General features: G+C 38.6%; 1 protein-coding gene across 2 annotated transcripts in view; it reads left to right on the top strand.

Annotated features, from left to right (window-relative positions):
• The window catches only part of LOC149172245 (protein HEAT INTOLERANT 4-like), an 87,110-nt gene extending 60,613 nt beyond the window's left edge, over positions 1 to 26,497 (top strand). For both annotated transcript variants that reach the window (XM_089424273.1, XM_089424272.1), the window contains 6 exons: positions 24,160 to 24,236; positions 24,343 to 24,381; positions 25,146 to 25,208; positions 25,344 to 25,391; positions 25,870 to 25,998; positions 26,193 to 26,497. In XM_089424273.1, the coding sequence (XP_089280399.1) occupies positions 24,160 to 24,236; positions 24,343 to 24,381; positions 25,146 to 25,208; positions 25,344 to 25,391; positions 25,870 to 25,998; positions 26,193 to 26,240 (404 nt within the window). In that variant the 3' untranslated portion in view covers positions 26,241 to 26,497. The remainder of the gene's footprint in view (positions 1 to 24,159; positions 24,237 to 24,342; positions 24,382 to 25,145; positions 25,209 to 25,343; positions 25,392 to 25,869; positions 25,999 to 26,192) is intronic.
• The last annotated feature ends 807 nt before the right edge of the window (positions 26,498 to 27,304 follow it).

Below are 27,304 nucleotides of genomic sequence, written 5' to 3'. Positions count from 1 at the left end.
CGCCAGTTCACAGTCTTCTTCCTTTTAAATATAGTTCGAGGCAACGCCGAAGGATTCCCAGTTCACAGAAGAAAGAAATGAAGATATACAGGGATATTTTGTTACTCCGGCCAATAGAAACCTTCAGAGACATGATTTACCATAGGAAGGCGGTGAGATAACATGTCGCAGTCTTGCTTGTGCCAGAAAAGCGGTGAGCAGGGTCTGTTCAGCATTAAAGAAGATGATTAAAGTCAAAGAGTATCAGAGGAGCCATAAAGTGTATCAGTGCAGAATTAAAAGCAAATCAAATCAGAATTAAAGAGTATCAGAGCCGACAAAGAAAAGCAGATTAGAAGTTAAGAGCAATTTAGACAAATAGTCGGCACAGAGCTACAAAGGACACCTGCAAGCCGAACCCTAAAGAGCTAGCCTCCAGCACAGTATCAGATATCTTTTCCGAGCCATTTCTATCTTCTCTTGTAAATTATTTTAGGTTAAACTTAGATATTATCTCAGAGCTTTTATGAGATATCTGTTGTACATATTTTTGTTGTATAAATACCTCCTTCATCAGAGTTTTGAAGAGGTTGGGTCTGTGTAGATTTTCTAGACTTTGCTGTAACTCAGATATTTTGGAATAAAAAACTGTTGGAAACATTTGTTATCTGGACTATTGGATGAGGAATTGATGTTGAGGACTTGTTACAGAATTCTTGAATCAACCCCTGGATCAATGAGTACTTTCTACCTTGTGTTTTACAGTATCTTGTTTACTATATCATCTATGTTTCATGATCTGAATAGTAAAGAAAAAGATTAATTCAGAATTTGCTTAGCTGCACTCTGTTTTTAGTCTTTATTATTCTCTGTGTTTTCTTCAGAATTAGTATAAGCAGTTAATTCTTAATTTTTCCTGTTTTCTGATTCTCTCATCTTGATTATTTGCTAAGGAATTCTTAATTGCTCCTTAACAGTGATCACCCATTTTCTCTCTTTCAATATGATGAAGGATTCTTAATTGCCCTTCACTCGTTTGCATCCATTCCATCTGATTCCAACCTTTTAATTGTTCCATGTTTTGACTACCTTGCTTTGTGATGCCATCCTCTGTTAGAAACCGAATCCAGGAAGCTTGTTTCTTTGACTCCATCATGCCCAATGGACTGAACTCTTCAGTTTTACCTCACTGTTCTATTGAATCTCACCACCCAAACTCAAAACAAAACCCTTGAACTTCATAACTAGCCTAATACCCTAAAAAACAAAGCTAAATCATAAAGAGAAAGCTTTCTCTGGATGCAGATTGGCTAGAATCTGTATCTAAAAGATTGGTTTGTGGTTACCTCGGCCGTATTCCCTTTCTTACAACTTTTGGGAACAACCTGAGTGATAACAGTAAGGACATCTAAGGTTATGACTTCATAAGATCATCAAGACTATCAAAGGTAAGGACATTCATGACATAGATCATCAAGAGCTCCTAGATCATCAAGATACACTTGGCACTTCTTCATTAGTGGCTTGGTATCTTCATCAATGACATTGTAGCATCTCAAGAATATTTTCCATCCCAGCTACTTCATACATCAATGACAACCTAGATTAACAAGCCTCTCCACCAATTTTCATGGCTAGAGCACATTCGATGCTACCAAAAATTAACACTCCCTCTTAGCGAGGAATGTGTTCTAGTAATGATTTACCACAGAAACGTCACATTGATCTTCCACATCGATACCTGTGCTGATGCTTGGTCTGTTGCCTCACATCTTCTGCTGCTCCTTGTACTGCTACCCATGACATTGCCATTGCCATTGCCACTGCTACATCTGTACTGCAGCTCCATCTCAACATGCTGCATCATGCTGCCCATAGCACTGCCACTACTAACTGTTGCACTGGAACTCAGTTTCTGAGAAGTAAGTAACTGACTTTATCCAACCACTGACATCTTGGTCAGTCTGGAAGCCTCGTGATGCTGAAGTTGCCTCTGTGCTCCCTTTGTTGCAAAGACCTCTGTGCCTCTCACACTACTGCAACCTCTATTGCGCTGCTACAACCTTTTGCACTCTAGCCCTACCTTACCGCTCCATCACACTTTGTTCCTCCCGACACCTGTCATCATGCTACTGTCATTAAGGGCTCTCGTAGCTGGATGTGATCTAAGAGTTTGGGCACCTCAAGGATCCCGCCCCTAGTATGTAGTCCTCTTGACTATAACTCGATGTCTCCCCACCTCTTCTCTAGAGGTGCATGAACACTCATGGCACAATCGTCATCCGTCTTGACCTCTTTCTCCGCCTTAGCTGGAGTTGCCTTTGAATCAAAAGCGTCTCCCTTGTTTTTCTTCCTGGGACACTGGGATGCATAATGTCCCAGCTCCCCATATTGGAAGCACTTGACCTTGGAGATGTCCTTCTTCTTCATCTTCCTTTGTTGTCCTGCAGATGCTAGAGCCGCATCCTCCTCCTCTTTCTTGACTCGACCTCCCTTGCCACCACTCCCCGCCTTGGTCATCCTCTTGATCTCTTTCTGGTGAAAAGCTGCCACATCTCCTCCCAACTGGGAAGATTAACCCTGCCCAAAATACTTTGGACAAATGTCTTCCACTCCTCAGAGACTACATTCAGGGCAGTCCTGACCATAAACTCTGGATCCATTGTAGACCCCACGGAAGTAAGTTGGTCGCGAATTTCCTGCAACCTGAGAAGGAATGGATCTCTCAGCTCTCCCTTCTGCATCTGATATGACTGCAATTGATTCTCCAATAGCATTTTCTGTTGCATGAAAGACCCCTGGTATAAGGTGGTCAATGCCTCCCACATCTCCCTTGTTGTGTTCTTCTCAACAATATGTGGTATGACATGATCTTTGACCTCATCTAGGATCATGCATTTTGCCTTTGCCTTGGCCAACTTATACTTCTCATTAGCATTCAGGTCAACTGGGACAACTACGGTTTTCAAGGCAAAGTCCTTGATGCGATGTTTGTCCAGGATTGCTAGGATCTTGGCCTTACAGGTGACAAAATTGGAAGCTCCCTCTAATCTATCCCGATCTCTCAATCCATTGATTGCCATCTTTGATCCTCTTCTAGACTCCCTCTGAGTCTCGACTTCCCTCCTGGAAATCCTCCTGCCAACTGTCGAGTCACTCCTCTCCAATCCTCCTTTGCCGTTGCAACTCGGATCTGGATTTCTTGGCTAGAAATCCATCAAGGTAGTGATTCCCTCTACCTTGGTTCCGTCTCCTTAGACACTGTTCTGTATCGACAAAAACAACGTCCCACCAGCTCCTCAAATCACAATCTGCCCACAGCTCCCCAAGCCCCGGCAACTGAAGAAACTGAGCCTTTTAGGCTCTGCGCAATCCCGACAAACGCTGAATCTGCCCCTCCGGCCAACTGCGTCAATCCTACTTGGCTGAGCAGGATGACGTGGCTCTTCGTGAGCCTCTTCTGCCTCTCTTTGCCTCTGCGCTGGCCCTTCCCTTGGCTCGAAATGATGACGCAGGTTCTACGCCACTTCCTCTCTTGCTGCTTTTGCTATGGAACAACACTCTCTGGACAACTACTTCTGTTGCAAATTTTTCAAATTTCTCTTGCTGGCGTCTTCAATCCTCCTGCGATTTGCATTCGCTCTGATACCATGTGAAATTTTTTGAATTTAACACATCAGAAATCCCTACTGTTATTTCTGGTTTATTATCTCCTACTTGTTCTTTGCATTAACAAGTTATTTAATCATATAAAGATTGAAATAAACACAATAGCAGCCTTCAAAAATATACAAATCAGCAAATGAAATAAACTTTGATACCATGTGAAAATTTATGAATTTAACACATCAGAAATCCCTACTGCTATTTCTAGTTTATTATCTCCTACTTGTTCTTTACATTAACAAGTTATTTAATCATATAAACATTGTAATAAACACAATAGCAGCCTTCAAAAATATACAGATCAACAAATGAAATAAACTCAGACAACACAAGGGACACCGTTATTTTTGGACAATCGTCCTCGGGAAAACCTAATGCGGTAAAACTGATGCAGTAGATATGGGGATTTTATTATTATTAAGTTTTTTGAATACAACTAGGGTGCCAGAAATGGCTCACCCTTTAGAGATTTTCCTTTGCAGAAGTACCTTTCTTCGGAGACAGATATTCCGACTAATCAGCAACTGGATGAATAGCCTCACAGTGACTTCGACTGCTCCCTTAGCTCGACAGCAAAAGTTGCTCCAAGCTACCCTCAGGAATTGCGTCACCCTCCAAAGACTGCGTCACCCTCTACGGCTTTGTGTCAGCTAACCAACTCTTAGTTTGCCCCACGAAAATTCCTCTGTGTTGGCTCTTCAACCCAGCGTCAGCTCTACAACCCTCTGTGCTGCCTGCGTTAGCCTTTGCATTAGCCTCTTGGCCCTCAGCGTCCTCTGCACTGGCCTCCTCAACCTTTGCATCAGTGCTGCCTCTGCGTTAGCCTTCCTAGGCTTTGCGCTGTCTCTTCAACACTCTCACTGCCTCTCTGCTATTCTCGGCCTTTTGTCGAACTGCCCCTCGCTGCAATAGATCATTAACTTGATTTCTTAGCCAACCCTGCCCCATAAAATTGAATTGACTGATCAACTTGGTGTATCTCCAACTGACCCTCAAGCCTCCTCTTATACTTTTCTTGTTGATGAATCAACAACCAAAATTAAGTCCCTAATCATTGACTAAGATTAGATCTGGCTTGATCCTCGTTATTTAGAACTTTCTCACCCATATTATAATTATACACATTAATATTTTAATTTTCCTAAGTTTATACTTAAGAACCCCATTAAAAATATTAATTATTTTAATATCTCTCCATTCGGGCGGAATTTCCCCAAACAATTTCTGGGTCTTGGAGATCTCATGTGCCTTAGACTCTCCACCAATTTTCATGGCTAGAGAACATCTGATGCTACCAAAATTTAACACCCATCACCCTTAAACACACATGCTTTTTCCCTCCATATCTCTCTCTCTCTTCTTCCCTCCCTTCACCTTCCATCTATATATCTATCTCTTTGTCTCTTTTTTGTCTCTCTATATTGTGAAAATTCGGAAAACCCTGAATCGTATTGCAGCAACTGATGTTAATTCGATTAAACAATTTACTTGCTGTGTGCTATGACAAATATCGAATTAAATACATTGCAATCTTCACAAAATAAATACTGCGGAAGAAATAAAAATGCTGGAAGAATATATGCACACACACACAAATACATAGTTATTTTTGGAGTAAGTCCCCGGAAAAACCCAACTTGGGAAAACTGGTGCAGCGGCTGAGAGTTTTAATATTATGTAGTAGTAAATTTGAGTACAAGACTATGGATGCTCAAATCTAGTAATCCATATAGAGAAATCATTGACAATAAATCTAGTGAGAAAAATCTCACTCCCACTGGCGATCCGACATTGACCTTGGCTTAAGTTGAGCTGCTCTCTGTTGCCTTTGCGCAGTCAATGCTTCAGCCTACGCAATACTGCGTCCCACAACTCAGAACTACTTCCCTCTCGCTAACAATAAATATAGTGAGAAAAATCTCACTCCCATTGGCGATCCGACATTGACCTTGGCTCAAGTTGAGATACTCTCTGTTGCCTTTCCGCAGTCAATGCTTTAGCCTACGCAGTACTGCGTCCTACAACTCGGAACTGCTTCCCTCTCGCTATTTGATCAGCTGCTGTCTAGAAGATGGATCCTCTTGTCCTCCAGACTCTCTCTCCGACTTTTGGCACTGAATCATTGCTTCTCCCCAGCAAAATACAAAATCCCCTTTCAAGCATTGCGCTACCTCTGCCTAGCTCTACGCTGCCTCTTTGTGGCCCGCACTGCCTCTCTACAATGCACTCACCTGAGCTGGAAAATCTTCCTATGGCCTACCCTGCCCCTCTCTCATTGCTTCAAGCTCATTAACTCTCTCTCCAGCAACTCAGTGCTGGTACTTTGGAAATTGATCTACCAGTGAAATCCGAAATCCAACTGCTGGTGTGTCTTCTCCAAGCCCCATCGAGTTTCTTCTTAATCAACGACTATGATTAAAACTTAATTGATGGCTAAGATTAACTAGAACTTGATCCATATATTTTTCTAGAAGATTCTCACCACGACTTAATTAATACCCTTTAATTAATCATATTTCTTGAGTTTAGACTTAGGAAACGTTAAAAAATTGATTAATTATCTTAATTAAGTCGTCTCTAGGTGGAATTTTCAGAAACGATTTATGGGTTTTGGAGAATACATGTATCGTAGACTCTCTACCAAATTTCGTGGTTAGAACACATTCGATGCTACAAAAAATAGCACTCCCTCTTAGTGAGGAATGTGTTCTAGTGTTGCAACCCACTGAAGCAACACCCTGTCTTTGCACCACCTCTTGTCACACTGTTGATGTCTAGCTACTATTGCCCACCAACTACTGCGCAACTCTGATATACGCTGTATCTGTGTTGTTGCTGGCCCTGCAGAACTATTGCCAACATTGCAATTGCACTGCAACTCCCTCCATTTGTTGTTCTGCAACTGAAAAACATCCAAAATATTGAATCAACTGTGATCAGTATGATGCATCTGTCTCCCAAGTCTGTGAATGCTACTAGTCTCTGCGCTGTCACTAAAGCCTCTGCGTTGCTGCTAACCCTACTCTGTGCCAACTGCACTGCTGCCAACTCTGCACTGCACTGTCCGGTATCTAACTGCTACTAGCTACTACATCTGTCACTCTAGCATTTGGCTACACTATCTGCCATTGATCCATCCTGCTATTGCATGCTATGGGCTCCCGTAGCAAGGTATTGATTCATGAGGTGGACCTTCTCAAGAATCCTGCCCATCTTGGAGCTCTTTGGTGCTACAAAACCAAATCACCACACCTCATTCGTGGAACTATATTGGTGATCATGGCAAATTCTTCCTCCAATTTGGAGAACAACCTGTCGATCTCTGCGGATGCAGCTTGCTGATCCTGCTTCTCCTCTTTGTCCTTCTTTTTGAGAGGACATTGAGTGTTGTAGTGGCCAAGCTCACCACATTGAAGCATTTGACCTTGGAAAGGTCCTTCTTCCTCTTGCGCTGCTCCTATTGCCCCTTAGATGTGAGGGCCACATTCTCCTTTTCTTTCACTTGCTTCATCCCACTGTTGCTGCTGGTGCTCTTCACCAAATCTAGCGTCATCTCCTCTTTTTGTAGATCAACCCACATTCGATCCCAATATGGCAACTTGTCTCTACCTAGAATACTTTGGACGAAGACCTGCCAATCTTCAGAAACACTGTTTAGAGCTAACCACACCAATTCTGTAAGTTGGGGCGTTGACCCTAATGCAGACAGTTGGTCTCAGACATCTTGAATCTTAGTGAGGAAGGGGTCTATGCGCTCCCCTTTCCGCATCTTGGTACATCTCAAATTCTCCTCAAGATACATCTTTCGCTGCTAAGAAGATCCCTGGTATAACGTAGCAATAACTTCCCACATCTTCCTGGCAGAATCTTTGCCCACTATGTGAGACACCACGTGATCTCGGACCTCATCAAGAATCAACCTCTTTGCTTTTGCCATCTCCTTCTTGTAGGTCTTCATTTGATCTGCATCTGTGAGGATAGCTACCACTACGTCGATGTAGGCTTTGAGTTCATATTCATCTAGAAGACAGGAAATTCTTGCCTTCTAGATCACATAGTTGGAAGCTCGTTCCAATCGATCCTGATCTCTCAGCCCTGCTGATGCCATCTCTACAAAAAATTGAACTCCTCTTCTCCTCTGCGCAGCTGCTGATTGGCTCTACACACTTCCTGCTGGAGTGGGAAAATATTCTCACAACCACTGTTGCTTTGCAATGAAAAATCGAACTTCTAGACTAGAAGTTCCTTGAGGAAATAATTCCCTCAATGTGTGCTCTTCCTACCTCTCGACACTATTTTGCACCAACAAACTGCTGCAAAATAACTGTCTTAGCTGAAGATCTTCTCTGCAAGGAAAATACTGCTGCTCCCTCTGCGTCTGATAATATTTGGTCTGGAAAATTTATTCTTTGTTAACTCTCTTAGAGAAATAAAATTTTCCTCAAAAATTCACTCTCGTGCCTAAAGGAACTACGCTGCCTTTGAGGGTTTCGAACTGCTACCTACACAGAGCTTCAAAATTCCTCTTCCCTTCTGCCACTGAGCTCTCCGACTTCCAATATGTGCTCTGATACCATGTGAAAATTTGGAAAACTCCCTGAGGAAAGAATTCCCTTAGTGTGTGCTCTTCCTATCTCCAGACACTATTCTGCACCAACAAACTGATGCAAAATACCTGTCTTAGCTGAAGTTTTGCTCTGCAAGGAAAATACTACTGCTCCCTCTGCCTCTAATAATCTTTGATATGGAAAATTTATTCTTTGTTAACTCTCTTAGAGAAATAAATGTTTCCTCAAAAATTGACCCTCCTGCCTAAAGGGACTGTGCTGCCTCTGAGGGTTTCGAACTGCTACTTACACAGAGCTTCGAAATTCCTCTTCCCTTCTGCCACTGAGCTCTCCGACTTCCAATTTGTGCTCTGATACCATGTGAAAATTTGGAAAACTCCGAATCTATTGCATAAACTATTGTAAATTTTTCTAATTGTTAATTCGATTAAACAATTTATTTGCTGTGCTATGGCAAATATCGAATTAAATACCATGTTGCCTCTGAGGGTTTCGAATTGCTACCTATACAGAGCTTCGAAATTCCTCTTCCCTTCTGTCACTGAGCTCTCCGACATCCAATTTGTGCTCTGATACCATGTGAAAATTTGGAAAACTCTGAATCTATTGCATCAACTGATGTTAATTCGATTAAACAATTTATTTTCTGTGCTACGGCAAATATCGAATAAAATACACTACAAGCTGTTGGAAATACTGAGAGGGGGGTGAATCAATATTTCTTATTTTTTAATTGTTCTAGTGATTGCCAAAAGCATATATAGATATGTATATGTATACACAGAACACAAAAATCAACAGCTATAATTAATGCTTTTATTAAAACTCAAGACAGTGCAATGAAATAAATACAATTTAAGTATATATCTGATTGTGAATGGTTGCCAAGCTCCAACTTGGACTTCAGTGAGGCTCCAACCTCCAGAGCACCAACTCTGTTTAGCAGTGGTTCTGCACTTAGGAGCACCTGCCCCTAATGACTTTAGTCTTGTTTAGTTCTGAGGCTCCAACCTCTTGGGCTCCGACCCAACCCTAATATACACTGTTCTGCTGCTGTTCTCTACTCACCAGCCTGCTAAGCTTCTGCTCTTCTCCTGTTCTCTTACTTCTCTGGCCTCTCCTTCCTCTCGCCGGTTCTTCAGCTTCCTCTCTCACTTACATCCATCAATCACCATCTCACTTACATCCATCAATCACCATCTCACTTTGTTTTTATGTATTTCAGATGCCTCTAACTCTTCGTTTCCACTTTCCACCGCCTCTTTGGCTTCCTCCTCGGTCGATGTCGTTTCCTCTGACTCGCTTGATCTTTCAGCTTCTCTCCTTGGTCACTGAGGCTTCCTCTGTGCTGGCTTTCCTTTCAACTTCTTGGCTTTACGGTCATTGTGTGTTAAAACTGTAACCCAGGCCCGTTTTTTCAATGATAACAAGCATCCACCGAGACCGTTTCGTTTAACGGACATGCCACGTCCTATCGCAATCGCAATCGGCTTGATTCTAGCCTTCTGAGCTATCGTTTAGGTTTCTTGAACCATCCTAAGCATCCCTTAGTGTATTTTTGCCTCCAGACGGCGCGCAAGACAAATATTCAATTACACAAGAAATATGAGCAAAAAATAGGTGAACGTGATAAAGGGCGGACTTCAAGGATCATTGCACCCGTATCTATACCTATGTCGAGTCTGCAGTGAAATCGCAATCGACAGTTGCAAGGCTTCCAGGGGTCCTCTATACATCAACCACATGATATCGCCGATGGCCGATGGGTCGATACTCCACTGCTCCATTGAATCGGATGCGATATGGTATTAACCATGGTTTATATGCCCATCGGGTCTGCAATCTTATCGCAATCGGGGGTTTTGCCGATATACATATAAACTTCTCTACCGATCTCCTGTCACATTAGTCAAAAACCACGTGAAGTTAAACCTGCCGTCCGATCATTCATTAGGCGATCCGACGACGTTCGCTCCTCCTGATCTCGCGAATCGCCCGCGCGTTAACTCGCGATAAAGCGGTTTTTGCCCTGTCCCATTTGCCACGCGTCACCTGGTGATTGTGATTGCTTGCCCGCGTACGATTACCGCGCACCCTCCAAAGGCGGTGCGAACAATACCGTTTACCGTCGTCCCTGCTCGCTATCTCTCGTGCATCTTTATCACCCGGTAGTCGTTGGATCTTTTCGCTAGAAATCTGACGGCTCATGTTTGTTTGCTGTTGATGGTGTATTTGCATATATAACCAAGTCTTCCGCTCCGATAGTATATTTGCCATATATGCATAGTTCTTGGCCGCCGATAGTGTTAATGCCTCCTTTGCTCCTCCGGTAGCTCCTGATAGTGTTATCTGTGGATATATGGCTCCCTATAGCTGTGTCTGCTTCCTCTGTGGCTCCAATAGCTCTGTTTGTTGCGTCCCATGGCTCTGTTTGCTCCTCTCGTCTTCATCTGCTCCTCGGTGGCCCTCGGTGGCTCTGTCTACTCCTTGAATATTGCCATATTGACATCAATGACAATGTGTGTCCAACAATCTCCCCCTTTGTTATTGATGGCAATATTCTTCTGCTCTCTCCCCCTTTGACATCAATGGCAAAGGAATGCATACAGACTCCCCCTGTCAAACTGCTCCCCTTGTCCTACTACATCTTTATGAATGAACTTGAGTGATGATAAAGAAATAACCCCCATCTTTTGATGCAGATGTTTGAATGCTTGTCAAGGAAGAGGTTTTGTGAAAATATCAGCTATCTGCTCCTTTGTACTGATATATTCTAGGACGATGTTTTGTTTAGCTACTTGCTCACAGAGGAAATGATACTTGATTGGGATGTGTTTGGTTCTTGAGTGCATCACTGGATTTTTGCTGAGACTGATAACACTTGTGTTGTCACAATAAACGGTAATTGGTTGATCTGTACATATGTCGAGATCTTTTAGAGCTTCCTTCATCCATAGTATCTGAGTACAACAGTCTGCTGCAGCAATATACTCGGCTTCGGCTGTGGATAATGATATGGATGACTGTTTTTTGCTGAGCCAGGATACCAAACAGTCTCCTAGGAAGAATGCATTTCCACTAGTACTTTTCTGATCATCTATACTTCCAGCCCAATTAGCATCGGTGTATGCAGTTACAGTCAGTGTTGAGTTCTTTGGGTACCAAAGACCGAAATCAGAAGTTCCCTTTAGATATCTGAGAATTCTTTTTACAGCTAATAAATGGGATTGTTTGGGAGCAGATTGAAATCTTCCCACCATTCCTACTGCTTGCATTATGTCTGGTCGTGTAGCTGTTAAGTATAGAAGGGCTCCAATCATTGACCTGTAATGAGTTGCATCTACTAGAGGGGAGTCATCATCTTTGCTCAGTGTGCAGTTTGTGGTCATAGGTGTGCTCATGGGTGCACAATCCTCTATTCCATATTTTTTTGAGCATGTCTTTTAGATATTTGGTTTGAGATATACACAATCCTGCTCTGGTTTGAGATATTTGAAGTCCAAGGAAGTGGGACAGCTCTCCTATCATTGACATCTCAAACTCTTTTGACATGTTTTGAGAAAATTCATGGCTCATTTCATCATTATTACTAGCAAAAATCAGATCATCGACATAAGCAAGAGCAGCTAGTAACTTACCTTGATCTGTCTTTAATGTATAGATTACTTCCAGCCACTCCCTTTTTGAAGCCTGGTTGTTGTAGATAGTGATCAAGTCTTGCATACCAAGCTCTAGGAGCTTGCTTCAACCCATATAAAGCCTTTTTCAACTTACAAACTAATTCCTTTCTTGCTGTTAGATCAAAACCTTCTGGCTGCTCCATGTAGACTTCCTCCTTGAGTTCCCCATTTAAAAATGTTGATTTCACGTCCATTTGATAGATTTTGAATCCTTTTGAACAAGCAAATGCCAAGAACATCCTGATAGCTTCCATACGGGCCACTGGTGCAAATGTCTCTTCAAAGTCAATTCCTTCAATTTGTGAATAGCCTTTGCAGACAAGTCTTGCCTTGTTTTTGATAACCTGTCCTTCCTCATTCATTTTATTTTTGAACACCCATTTGGTTCCTATTATGTTTTTGTCCTTTGGACGAGGTACCAGCTCCCATGTCTTGTTCTTCTCAATTTGGGACATTTCTTCTTCCATGGCTTTTACCTAATGAGGATCCTTACTTGCTTCTGCAAATGTTTCTGGTTCTATCATAGATAGGAGGGCAATGACTTTTCTCTTGGGTGTGATTGTTATCCTTCTTCGGGTCTGCACACCTTCATCTTTATCGCCAATGATTTGCTCTTCTGGATGATGTCTTTGGACATACTTCATCTTTGAAGGGGTATTAGGTGGTTCTCTTTCCTCTTCTTCTTCCTCATCTATTACTTCTTCTTTAGGTTCTTCTTCTTCAATGAGAGAGTCATCTTCATGTTCTTCACTTTCCCTTTTTGGAAGATCTTCATCAACCTTTACATCAATGCTTTCCACTATTTTCTTTAGTCGATAATTGTAGCACTTGTAAGCCTTGCTCCGTGTAGAGTATCCAAGAAATATCTCTTCATCAACCCGAGAATCAAACTTTCCAGGTGAGCCATCATTTATTTTTATGAAGCACTTGCTTCCAAAGATCTTGAAGTACTTCACTGAAGCAGGTCTTCCTTTCCATAGCTCATAAGGAGTTTTTTCACAATTTGGTCTTAATTGAGTTTAATTCAGTGTATAGACAGCTGTTCCTACTGCTTCTCTCCGGAATTTAGGTTGTAAGTCTGCTGCTAATAGCATAGTTCTTGCCATTTCTTGGATTGTTCGGTTTCTTCTTTCAACTACCCCATTTTGCTGAGGTGTTTTGGCAGCGAAGAATTCCCTTTTAATTCCATGAATATTACAGAACTCACTAAACTCGTTTGATGTGAATTCTCCTCCTCTGTCTGTTCTGAAGCACTTAATTTTCAAATCTTTTTCATTTTCTACAAGGGCTTTTAGATTCTTAAAACACTCAAAAGTTTCATATTTATACTTTATGAAATATATCCACATCATTCTAGTATAATCATCAACAAATAACACAAAGTACCTTTCTCCTTGGAGTGCTTGATTTCTAGTTGGCCCACACACATCAGCATGGATGATCTCTAAGGGCTTCGATGTATAGAGCTCCTTTGTCTTGTGGCTGGTTCTGGTCTGCTTTCCATGTTGACATGGACCACACACTGCTTGATTTGGTTTGGACAGCCTTGGGATGTCTCGTACAGCTTTGATCTTGCTAATATTGATCAGATTTTCGAAGCTTGTATGTCCAAGTCGCTTGTGCCACAACCAACTCTCATTTGTCTGACTCAAGTAGCATTTATTTTATTGAATCTTGTTCAGGATGTAAATGTTGTCTGGTGCTCTCACCTCTTTTGCCACAAGTTTCCCTGAGGCAAAGTTCCTTATTTCACAGTCTTTGGTGCTGAAAACAACCTTATGTCCTTGATCATAGATTTGGCTGACACTCAGGAGGTTGTGTTTGAGTCCGTCAACCAGCAGAGCATCTTGAGCTTTTCCTTTTCCATTGATCAGAGTAACTGTTCCTTTTCCTGCAATTCTACCAGATCCGCTTCCAAAGGACACATTTCCTTCCTTTTTGCTCAATGAGACAAACTTCCTTCTGTCTCTTGTCATGTGTCTGGAGCACCCACTATCTACAAACCACTGGTTTTCATTATTTTGAGCATATAGAGCTAGGCCGCACTTGTCCGTACTGGAGTTCTTGCTACTCGTCTTTCTTCCTTTGAGTGGGCAGTCTTGTTCATAATGTCCATTATTGTAGCAAAAAGAGCAAATCAGATCAAATTTGGTCAAGGGATCAAATGAATTGAAGGTTTTGATTTGTCCCTGCCTTTTGGGGGCATATGAGTTGATTATTCGGTCCTTTAGCTTTGTCTTTTCACTTTTGCGAGCCATACAATGTTTGGCTTGATGACCGAAGTTTTTACAGTGAAAGCAGTGCCCAAGAAAGATGATTTTGTACTTGTTGAAGCAACCACGGTTTGAGGTCGATTTCCTTCCTGGGAATTACTCCTCCCTCGTTCTTTGGATTTGCGATGGGCCCTTGGTGGAGTACAGGTTTGCATTTGCTGTAGTGTCCATGTTTCGACTCCACATTCTTCTTTGGAGTAACTCTCTCTTCATTCTTGGGATCTGGGATGCACTTTCGATAACATGTTCTTTCATCTTTTGGATTGCAGGAAAGTGCATCAGTATAGCTTTTCGCACTATTCTTAGTGCTTGAGGATTCTCCTTTGAAACCTATTCCAGACTTGTCATGTTGAGGTTTTTGATTTTTCAGAATAGTCTCAGGTATTTGAGAGCTTTTACAACCCTTTTTAATTTGCTCCAACTCCTTTCTCAGAGACACTATTTCGGCCTTGCGTTCTTCACAAGTCTCTTCTTTTTTCTTTAAGCTTTGCTTCCAATTGATCTTCTCTCCTTCTTATTTCCTCGTTTTCCACTTTGAGAGAAATGATTTTGTTCCGTAGTTTCTCATTTTCTTCAATGGCGCTTATTAACAATTCATCTACATTTCCTTCCAGCCCTGAGTCATCATCATCTACCAGTGCCATGAATAATGCTTCTTGGCTTTCATCATGATCACTTTCCTCATCTGATTTATTTTTGTTGACCATAAACTCATCCTCATCAAACTCATCTTGTTTGGAGAAGAAGTTTTTCTTATTGAACCCTTTCTTTTTGTGTGTCGTTCTTTTAGAATGTCGTTCATCATCATTGTCATGTTTATGAGGACATTTTGTTGCATAATGACCTATTTTACCACATTTAAAACAAATAAGAGGATACTTGCCTTTAAGCTTAGATCCTCTCTTCAGCTTTCGTACAAATTGAGCCAATTCGGATTCCACATTTGACTCATCACTACAGTCATTCCTTTCTTTCCCCTTCTTTGACTTTGAGGCCTTGAATGCTGCATCTTTGGAGCTTGGGCCACCTTTCCTCATTTCATAGGCAATGAGAATTCCATGGAGTTCATCCATTTTGAGGGTATCTAGATCCTTTGCTTCTTCTACAACGCTTATTTTGGAGACAAATCTGTCTGGAAGAGACCTTAATACCTTTTGAACAATGGTACTTTCTTCAATTTTTTCGTCCAATCCTTTTAGGGAATTTACCACTTCAGCGACTTGGAGGAGGTATGCTATAATATCTTCTTCATCTTCCATCCTCAAACTTTCAAATTGTCTTCTGTGAGTTTGAAGCTTTGCCTTTTTTACTTTTGAGTCTCCATCGTACAAGCCAACTAGCTTCTCCCACATTTCTTTGGCAGATGTATAGTGCATGATTTTTGCAAACTTGGAATCAGTGATTCCCTAGTGATGGAGTTCATGGCCTTTGCATTTGCGATGTAGGCTTTCCTATCGTCTTGGTCTGTTGGAAGAGTGATAGTCGTTTTGTATTCATTTTAAACGAAATGCCAGACTTCAGGTCCAAGGGACATTAAGTATTAGGTCATTCTTTTCTTCCAGAAACCAAAGTTAGTGCCATCGAACAAAGGAGGTCTTCCCGATGCTTCGTGATTTCTCATCATGGCTGCGGATCCTTCTTCAAGCTGTTAGGCTAGTATGAAGAAGCCTGCTCTGATACCAATTGTTGGAAATACTGGGAGTGGGGGGGGGGGTGAATCAATATTTCTTATTTTTAATTGTTCTAGTGATTGCCAAAAGCATATATAGATATTTATATACGCTGAACACAGAAGTCAACAGCTGTAATTAATGCTTTTATTAAAACTCAAGATAGCGCAATGAAATAAATACAATATAAGTATATATCTGATTGTGAATGGTTGCCAAGCTCCAACTTGGACTTCAGTGAGGCTCCAACCTCCAGAGCACCAACTCTGTTTAGCAGTGGTTTTGCACTTAGGAGCACCTACCCCTAATGACTTTAGTCCTGTTCAGTTCTGAGGCTCCAACCTCTTGGGCTCCGACCCAACCCTAATATAAATTATTCTGCTACTGTTCTCTACTCACAAGCCTGCTGAGCTTTTGCTCTTCTCCTGTTCTCTTGCTTCTTTGGCCACTCCTTCCTCTTGCTGGTTCTTCGGCTTCCTCTCTCATTGAGTATACATCCATCAATCACCATCTCACTTTGTTTTTATGTTTTTATGTATTTCAGATGCCTCTGACTCTTCGTTTCCGCTTTCCACCACCTCTTTGGCTTCCTCCTCGGTCGATGTCGTTTCCTTTGACTCGCTTGATCTTTCAGCTTCCCTCCTTGGTCGTTGTGGCTTCCTCTGTGCTGGCTTTCCATTCAACTTGGCTTTACGGTCACTGTGTTAAAAGCATATATAGATATGTATATACACTGAACACAGAAGTCAACAACTGTAATTAATGCTTTTATTAAAACTCAAGATAGTGCAATGAAATAAATACAATATAAGTATATATCTGATTGTGAATGGTTGCCAAGCTTTAACTTGAACTTTAGTGAGGCTCCAACCTAGAGCACCAACTCTGTTTAGCAGTGGTTCTGCACTTAGGAGCACCTACCCCTAATGACTTTAGTCCTGTTCAGTTCTGAGGCTCCAACCTCTTGGGCTCCGACCCAACCCTAATATAAATTGTTCTGCTGCTGTTCTCTACTCACAAGCCTGCTGAGCTTCTGCTCTTCTCCTGTACTCTTGCTTCTTTGGCCACTCCTTCCTCTTGCTGGTTATTTGGCTTCCTCTCTCATTGATTATACATCCATCAATCACCATCTCACTTTGTTTTTATGTTTTTATGTATTTCAGATGCCTCTGACTCTTCGTTTCCGCTTTCCACCGCCTCTTTGGCTTCCTCCTCGGTCGCTGTCGTTTCCTTTGACTCGCTTGATCTTTCAGCTTCCCTCCTTGGTCGCTGTGGCTTCCTCTGTGCTGGCTTTCCATTCAACTTCTTGGCTTTACGGTCACTGTGTGTTAAAACTGTAACCCAGGCCCGTTTTTTCAATGATAACAGGCATCCACCGAGACTGTTTTGTTTAACGGACATGCCACGTCCTATCGGAATCGCAATTGGCTTGGTTTTAACTTTCTGAGCTATCGTTCAGGTTTCTTGAACCATCCTAAGCATCCCTTAGTGTATTTTGCCCTCCAAATGCTGTGTAAGACAAATAATCAATTACACAAGAAATATGAGCAAAAAACAGGTGAACATGCTAAAGGGCGGACTTCAAGGATCATTGCACCCGTATCTATACCTATGTCGGGTTCACAGTGAAATCGTAATCGGCAGTCGCAAGGCTTCCACAGGTCCTTTATACATCAACCCCATGATATCACCGATGGTCGATGGGCCGATACTCCACTGCTCCGATGAACCGGATGCGATATGGTATTAACCATGGTTTATATTCCCGTCGGGTCCGCAATCTTATCGCAATCGGGGGTTTCGCTGATATATATATAAACTTCTCCGCCGATTTCCTGTCACATTAGTCAAAAACCACGTGAAGTTAAACCTGCCGTCCGATCATTCATCAGGTGATCTGACGACGTTTGCTCCTCCTGATCCCGCGAACTGCCCGGGCGTTAACTCGCGATAAAGCGGTTTTTGCCCTGTCCCATTTGCCACGCGTCACCTGGTGATTGTGATCACTCGCTCGCATACGATTACCGCGCACCCTCCAAAGGCAGTGCGAACAATACCGTTTATCGCCATCCCCGCTCGCTATCTCCCGTGCATCTTTATCCCCCGGTAGCCGTCAGATCTTTTCGCTAGAAATCTGACGGCTCATGTTTCTTTGTTGTTAATTGTGTATTTGCATATATAACCAAGTCTTCCGCTCCGATAGTATATTTGCCATATATGCATAGTTCTTGGCTGATAGTGTTAATGCCTCCTTTGCTCCTCCGATAGCTCCTGTGGATATATGGATCCCGATCGCTGTGTCTGCTTCCTCTGTGGCTCCAATACTCTGTTTGTTGCGTCCCATGGCTTTGTTTGCTCCTCTCGTCTCCATCTGCTCCTCTAGTGGCTCTGTCTACTCCTTGAATATTGCCATACTGACATCAATGACAATGCGTGTCCAACACAAGCTTCACAAAATAAATACTGCGGAAGAAATAAAAACGCTGGAAGAATAGATGTACACACACACGCAAATACACAATTATTTTTGCACTAAGTCCCTGGAAAAACCCAATTCGGGAAAACCAGTGCAACAACTAAGGGCTTTAATATTATGCAGTAGTAAATTTGAGTACAAGACTATGGATGCTCAAATCTAGCATTACATACAGAGAAATGACTGACACTAAATCTAGTGAGAAAAATCCCACTCCCACTGGCGATCTGACAAAACCGGTGCAACAACTAAGGGCTTTAATATTATGCAGTAGTAAATTTGAGTACAAGACTATTGATGCTCAAATCTAGCAATACATACAGAGAAATGACTGACACTAAATCTAGTGAGAAAAATCCCACTCCCACTGGCGATCTGACATTGACCTTGGCTCGAGTTGAGCTGCACTCTGTTACCTTTGCGCAGTCACTGTGCGTCCCACAACTCGGAACTGCTTCCCTCTCGCTATCTGATCAACTACTGTTTGGAAGATGGATCCTCTTGGCCTCCAGACTCTCTATCCGACTTTTGGCACTGAATCACTGCTTCTCGCAAGCAAAATACGGAATCCCGTTTGAAGCATTGCGTTGCCTCTATGTGGCTCTGTGCTGCCTCTTTGTGGCACTCACTGCCTCTCTGCAATGCACTCATCGGAGCTGAAAAATCTTCCTCCGACCTTACTATCCCTACCCCTCTATCACTAATTTGAGCTCACTAGCTGTCTCTCTGGCGCAACTTAGTGTTGCTACTCTAGAAATCGATCTGCCAGTGAAATCGAACTGTTGGTGTGTCTTCTCCGAGCCCCATTGAGTTTCTTCTTATAATCTCTTGGTGAGACATCAACGACCATGATTAAAACTTAATCGATGGCTAAGATTAACTAGAACTCGATCCATGTCTTTTTGTAGAAGATTCTCACCATGACTTAATTAATACCCTTTAATTAATCATATTTTTTAACTTTAGACTTAAGAAACATTAGAAAACTGATTAATTATTTTAATTAAGTCGTCTCTAGGTGGAATTTCCAGAAACGGTTTTTCGGTTTTGGAGAGTACATTTATCCTAGCCTTTCCACCAAATTTCATTGCTAGAACACATTTGATGCTACAAAAACTAACATATATCACCCCCAAAACATAGACACTTTTCTCCATACTTATATCTCTCCCTCCCTCTCTCGCTTTCTCTCTCTCTCTTCCCCCTTCTATATATCTTCCCTTATGCTCTCCTCTCTCTCTCCATCTCCCTTATCACTCCCTCTCTCTCTCCACCTTTCTCTCTCTGTGTCTTTTTTCTTATATCCCTCTTTCTCTCCTTTCCTCTCTCCTCTCTCTCACATCCTTGCTCTCTTCCTTCCTATCTCTCTCCCTTCCTCTCACTCCCTCTATCTCTCCACTACTATTACTCTGCCTTTGTTCTTCCCTCACATATATATCTAGAGTTAATATATATCATGATATATTAATATATACTATAAAATAACAAATTTAATATTATATTAAATTTAATAGTATTAATCCTAAGTTATTAAATTTATAATATTAATATTAGATTTAATGATATTTTTTACATTTGATAACAAAATTTTCAAATATTACAACTTTGACGTTGAAATATTTATATATTCGACATTTATGTCTCTAGAGATTTTAATGTATCTGTAGGATATGGTTTTCCTTTTGAAGATTCATTTTACAAATATTTAATTAAAATATTTTGGAGCAAGATTTTCAATTCTTTGTGTTCAATTAACTTAATAAATATTAAACTCATAAGATAGTTGTATTATAGTTTTTTTCGTTGGTTTCTTAGATTAAAAAAAACTACAATACAATTATCTTATGCATTTAATAGTTATTTTATCATATACCTTGAATTTGAATAACTATATAAAACATTTAAATTAATTATTTTTATTTTTAGTTTTTTTAATAAAATAACTATTAAATTCATAAGATAATTGTATTATAGTTTGTTTTTTATTGGTTCCTCAAAGGATAAAAGAAGGTACAATACAATTATATTATGCATTTAATAGTTATTATTTTATCATATATGTTGAATTTGAATAACCATATAAAACATTTAAATTAATTAATTAATTATTATATATATATATATATATATATATATATATTTTTTTTTTTTTAAATTTTCGCTACATGAGCAAAATTTCAACTTTGATTATATAAAACATTTAAATGAATTATTTTTGTTTTTAGATTTGCCCCTACACATCATACTCGTCATAATAGGCTGTAGAGTGCGCTTCTCGGCGCAATTAAAATATCCATTATAAGATTTAGATTTTGTCTATATAAACAGACTTGCAAGAAAGACTAAATGTACATATCTATATAATAGAATTATATATATATATATATATATATATATATATATATATATATAATCGCGACATATCTATATATAATTAATGCATATTTATATATAATTAATTCATATCTACTATATAAATAAGCAATTATATATATATATATATATAATAACTTTTATATATATATATAAACCAAGCTAAACCACATATAGTGGAAAAAATAAACAGAGAATGTCTAGCGAGATCGGAATAAGTAAACTTATGGTGTAATTGAGCTTGAGCCACTGAGTCAATATGATTATAATTGTCACAGTTGGGTTTTTCTCAAGTAGAGGTCGTTATTTTGTGCATTGTTCTTCATTAAAAAAAAATTGTTCCCTCTTTGAATGTAGTTGAGTAGTAGTTTTTGAATGTATTTTGGTAGTTTTATGAAGATGTTATGGTTTAATCTTGCTATGTAAAAGTTGCAATAATAGATGTTGTGTTAGAACTTAAATTATCAAGATTGATTTCAAATTTGAGTTTTTTTTTTTTTTTTTAAATTCTGTATTTCCAAAAAATTGAAAACTTTGCAAGAAAGTAAGTTAGTTTTTTTTAAGTAGTTTTTGAATGTATTTTAGTAGTTTTATGAGGATGTTATGGTTTAATCTTGCTATGCAAAAGTTGCAATAATAGATGTTGTTAGAATTTAAATTATCAAGATTGATTTCAAATTTGAGTTTTTTTGGAAAAATTCTGCATTTCCAAAAAGTTGAAAACTTTGTAAGAAAGTTAGTTAGTTAGTTAGTTAGTTTTTTTTTTTCAAGTAATGCAAAAATTACAATAATAAATGTTGTTTTAGAATTTTAATTATTAAGATTAATTTTGAATTTGGGTTTCTTATGGAAAAAATTTTGCATTTCCAAAAGATTTAAAACTTTGCAATTTTTTTTTTTTTTTTTTTTTCATACTCAAAAAACCATCCAAAAATAAACGTCAATGCAGAATCAAATCACAGTTGGTTTTTCTTCTTCCTAAGTATGAAAGATCACCTAAGTTTCTATGATTACTAGGATCTTGTATTTGTGATGTGTTCCTTAAATTATTGGATTGACACCAGATCATAATTGGCTATACTTCTTCCTATATAGGGAATATCACCAAGATCTATCATTCAATAATGTGTGCCCTATATTATTGAATGATATATAATGTTGGACTATTGGTAATTTGAAATTGAGAAGTATTCTTCCATGTAATTAAGAAGTATTTCACTTTTCATCTCATGTAAAGGTAAGATATTATTTTAAGGTCATTCAATGACAAAATTCAAAGCTCTTAAAACAGTATATTTAATACGAGTTCAATATATTATTTGTGGGGAAGTGGGGAAGATAACAATTATTCCTCTCAACAACCTAAAATAAAACTTATATCATGTTTGCCTCTCTTCAAAAAAGAGATAATATTGTTAGACATTTTATAATGTGATAGTTACACAGTTGTATTGACCTTTGCTATATGGAAATTTGGCGCATATGGTATACTTAGTTTTTGATTATTTCTGATGATAAACCTCATCTCTGTGATATCAGTTCATCCATAAACAAAAAAAAAAAATAACCCAACAACTCAATAAATACTTAAATAAAATTTTGGAAAACCAATAAATGTAAAAAAACCCAAAATTTTAAGAAATAATTTTATTATTATTATAGTAGTACATTATTAAGGTTAAACGGATCTGTTTGACTGAAGGGCTGGATTTCTCTACATTACCGGATCCGTGCGACTGAGGGGCTGGATCCACGGATCCCTTAATCAAAAACTTGCTCCGTGGCAAAGTTGGTTTGTAAGTGTTTTGAAACGGATCGGAATTGGATTATTATTCTATTTGTTTGGCCCGATACCTCTGATTTGATTCGATTGTGATAGATACCTTTAGTGTCTTGCTAGAGTGAAGGTACCAAACGTCAAGACCTGTATATGAATGGGTAGACTTTTCCCCTGCCGTAAGTCCCTCGACGAATCGGCAGACTTTTTATTTAGATACCTTTATTGTATTGCTAGAGTGAAGGCACCAAACGTCAAGGCCTGCATATGAATGGGTAGACTTTTCACCTTCCCTAATTCCCTCAATGAGTTGGCAGACTTTTCATTTTTGGCGACACATAGGGAGGGAGTGAGTGAAGTGAGTATGCTTATGTAATTTTTTTTGAAGTCTTGATTTGTTGTGATTGGTTGAAACTCTTTGCTAAGTCATTAGCATTTTGATGTGAGTTCAATTCTCTTTAGGTCTCTCAGCGTATTTAGGTCAGAATTAGACCCATAATTAGATTGATGGGGTATGAGGCCCTCTTTTAAGTGGGCCCATTTAGAGATATTGTGAGGGCCCATCTAGAGATATTGTGAGGGGGAGAGAAAAATGTAATTTTTTTGGGGCGTGATAGCATGATGTGGACAACGAAATACATGGAGAACGAAAAATGTAAGGCTTTTAAGTAAATAATAAAGCGAAATAATTGAACCTGATCCCGGCAGCGAAATTATTGAATGGTTCAGGTTGAATTAATATTTAATATAAGTTATTATATATATAGAGGGGTTAGTTGATTCAGAAATATTTTAGTTCGTCAAAATGAATTGGGGACCATACTTGGATTTAGCATGGTTGGATTTTTTTTCATAAAATTTTGAATCAATGATATTTGCAAAACAGCCTATTATCTGCCCTATGTCTCATTAACTTATTTTTAAATAATACATTATAAAAAATTTAACTTTTATATAAATATATTTGAAAATTTTAAGAATATATATATATATATATATATATATATATATATTTGTTATTTCTCAGTGATGTTTAGACCTTAGCTTTTCAAAAAATTGGTGGTAGTAAGGATTAGTTATCAAGATTTTTTTAATGCTGTTTTAAGTTTTGAAGGTTTTTCAGTACATTTTTTAATCAAATTTGTTAAAAAATTAACAAAAATTTATTAAAATTACAATTTTAATGTGTGAACTATGTACAATTCTAATATTTTATAAACATATATTATGTTAAATCTATTTATATATTTAAAAATAAACTTTATTTAATAAAAAAATTAATTTTACCACACAATTTGCTTAAATTTAAAAAAAAACTCAAAAATAAAATATTTAAACAATAAATAAAGAAATAAATAAATAAATTTATATATATATATATTTTACTTTACATTGTTTTTCTCCTTTACCGCATCGTATCCGAATATGATCGATGATTATATAAATTTATCCCGAAGATAAAAGCTTGCAGGGGTTGATTTTAACCTCGGGATCAGTATGCCAATTTCAAAGATGCTAAGAAACCGGTTTATAGTATCGTTGGTTGGGCCTTGAAACTTGTGTCATATATTATAGTAAATTAGCTTTTCTTACTCGGTAGTCTTAAAATCTTATATATTTTGTTCCAAAATTTAAAATTTATGCATTATTCTCTTTATTAGAATATGAGAAATTAAACTGCTACTTCTTTGATTTAGACTTCTATCAACCTTTCAAAGAGGATGAGATAGAGCAAGACACAGTTGTACAAATCATGTACCCCAAAGAGCCTCCGGTATAATATTTTGGATCTTTGATGAACTTGTATAAAATATTGTCTGTATTACAAAAGTCCAATGCAAAGACACTGATCGTCTGAACTTAGTTTCATCTTTGTGCAGGTTGTGTGCGATTTTGATTGGGATCTCGATGATGTTGAGGTGATCATTTTCATATTTATGTTGCATTTCATGATGGTATTTAGTTGTGAATTTATGTTGCATTTCATGCTGGTATTTAGTTGTGAATTTATGATGGGTGTGGATCTTGTTTTTATTTTTTTTACTTGGAATGAAAGCATCGGAAATATGGGGTACTTTTTTACATTTTGTGTATAGTAAGTTGGGTAAACTGTCGGCTCTTGCCTAAGTGAATGTTAAATTTGTGATTAGCAACAACTAACAACAATATGGGGTACTTCTCTTTATTTTGTGGATAGTAAGTTGGGTAAGCCATCGGCTCTTGCCTAAGGGAATTTTGAACCTGTAATTAGCAACAACTAACAACAATATCAAAAAAAATTGAGCTAACACTTAGGGCCAGGTGTCTTTTTTTCTAATCTGTAAAAAGTAATTTACCGGTGATTAGCAACCACTAACAACAATATAAAAAAAAACAACTCACAACAATATAAAAAAAAATCATGTCTGGTTCTGGACCAATTTAGCTAACCCTTAAGGCCAGGGGTCTTGTTTTTCAATATGTAAAAACTAATTTAAGGTGCATACACTAATGGTTGATTCAGTATGCAGTCAATTTTAAAATTTGTTGTTAGGGTTTACTTGTCTATGTGAAGAATCTCACAGTGGTTACTTGTCTATATGTGAAGAATCTCACAGCAGTTACTTGTCTATATCTGTTTTGCATGCTGTGTGAGAGCGTTAATTTTGTTTTACATTCTCATGGCTTTCCTTCATGACATTAGGAATTTACAGACAATTTAGTTCAAGAAGAAGTTTTAACAGAAGACAGTAAAGAGGACTTCAAGGTATGTTAATTCAAATTAATTTTAGTTGCCTTTAGTGTGGATCACTTAAGATCTTTTTACGCCGGTGTGGTTAGTAATTTGGCTCTACATTTTACCATCTCCTTCTCTTATGAATTGCCAACTGACTTGATGCAGAAATTTGTTATTGAGCGGGTAACGGAAGAAAAAAAGAAGCAACGTGAAGTGCGTGACCCTAACTTCTTTTTATCTTACCGATTGTATTTTCATTTTCAAGTCAAAGACTCCTATGGTCTAATAGAAAAATGGGTAGATTATAGATTTTACTTTCTAACTCTTCTCGGAAGGTTTTCAAGTACTATTCCAAGGAGATAGCTAAGTCTTCTTTGGGTTTAAGTGTCTGTCATGCAACTGAGTTTTCTTATAAAAGGGTTGAAATAATTATGATGATCTTATCTGAGTTTCTTTGACAAGTTTGATATGAGATGTATTCAAGTTTAGTTTAAAACTTTAAAACATGGAGTTAAGTGCCATCTAATCATGGAGTGTTGAAATCGTTGGTCTTTGCACTCTTCATATACACCCTCAAAATTATCCTGTATAATCTGTGGATTGCTGCATCCATTAGCTTTTGTGTGTGTTTGATGTGTGATTTAAATTTTTCAATTTTGGCAAGTGCCTAGTAAGCTTTGTCATTCTGTAGGTGCGGGAGGCTAGGAAAAAGGCTATCGAGAGCACGAGTCCAGAGACCAAAGCTGCTTTTGAGAACATGAGGTTTTACAAATTTTATCCTGTCCAGTCTCCAAACACTCCAGATATTTCCAATGTGAAGGTACTCCTCTGTGTGTGTTCGTTCTAGGACTTGCTATGTTTGAAGTGTAGTTGTTTGGACTTTTTGAATTCTTTTGTACTCACTCCTGTTACATATAATCCTGTATGTGTGTTTCTTCTAGGATTTGTCATGTTTGCAGTGTAGTTATTGGACTTTTTTGAATTCTTTTGTAAGTACTAATTTTATTACTGCAGGTTCCCTTTATTAATAGATATTATGGAAAAGCCCATGAGGTCTTGTAAGGCACAGAGGAAAGCTGCTTATAGGAACGGTTAAATTGTCAATATTGTATTTTGCCAAAAAAATATAATTTGTTGCTCCGTTTGAGCATATACATATGGGCTAAACAAAGCACCTCACAACCTGATGAATGCCATACGTGCCCACTGACAGTATTTGAGAGCAAGCCTAACATTTGCTTGCCTTGTCTGCAGTGGGAGATAGATTTTGTACCAAAGGTATTATAGTTCCTGTACTTAATAATAAAATGCAACATTTTCTCAGAAATGAGCATCGTGCAACCAATTTGTATAGTAGCATTGAATATTATCATCTAACGAGCTTAATGTTTGCATGAGATAAATTGTCCATGTTGCAATCTGCAACGTTAAAATGATTTGTTAGTCCGAAGGAGCATGCATATGGGCTAAACTAAGCACTTCAAAAGCTGATGAATGAGGAGCATACCCACTGAGTATTTGGGAGGTAGACAGACAATTGCTTCCCTTGCCTGTAATGACAGATGCATAATAAAATGCTGCATTTACTCATTTGTCAGCATTATCCATAGCAGGCAATGATTTAATCAACTCAATCACACAAGAATCAACCATATTAAACAATAAACCCCAGAAACCCAAATGGGGCAACCTGCAAAGATGACAACCTTCGGTACATCTTGAACTTTCTTTATATGCTTTGTACCAAGTGTATGAAGACACCTACAATCTTGTGCTATTCCAATCATGTTGCTTCAAGCTACGTGTGGGGCTATCCACCCAATGCGAATGCTATCCATGGCCATTTAAATGTATTCTTAATAGCTATATTTAAGTATTCTTCAATCCATGCATGTACATATAAGTTTGGTCTTCTATATGTATATTTACTTCACTCATTGTCTCAAGAATTGACAAAAACTCATATGTATATATTAAATTAAGTTGGGTTGCACACTATTTTGAAACCACTCTATGTATAAATAGATGGTATCTACAAGGACCCCTTTAAGATATATCACTATGTCAATTACTTACGTCCTTCATCACAACAACATATGATGGAATTCCACTATTAATCAAAGCTC

Source organism: Pinus tabuliformis, chromosome 4_2 (assembly GCF_031772625.1).
Source record: "Pinus tabuliformis cultivar Carrire ecotype Pingquan chromosome 4_2, CPIR1, whole genome shotgun sequence".
NCBI classification, from domain to species: Eukaryota; Viridiplantae; Streptophyta; class Pinopsida; order Pinales; family Pinaceae; genus Pinus; species Pinus tabuliformis.
The sequence above is the reverse complement of the archived record's forward strand: the minus strand, read 5'-3'. Positions and strand labels throughout refer to the sequence as shown.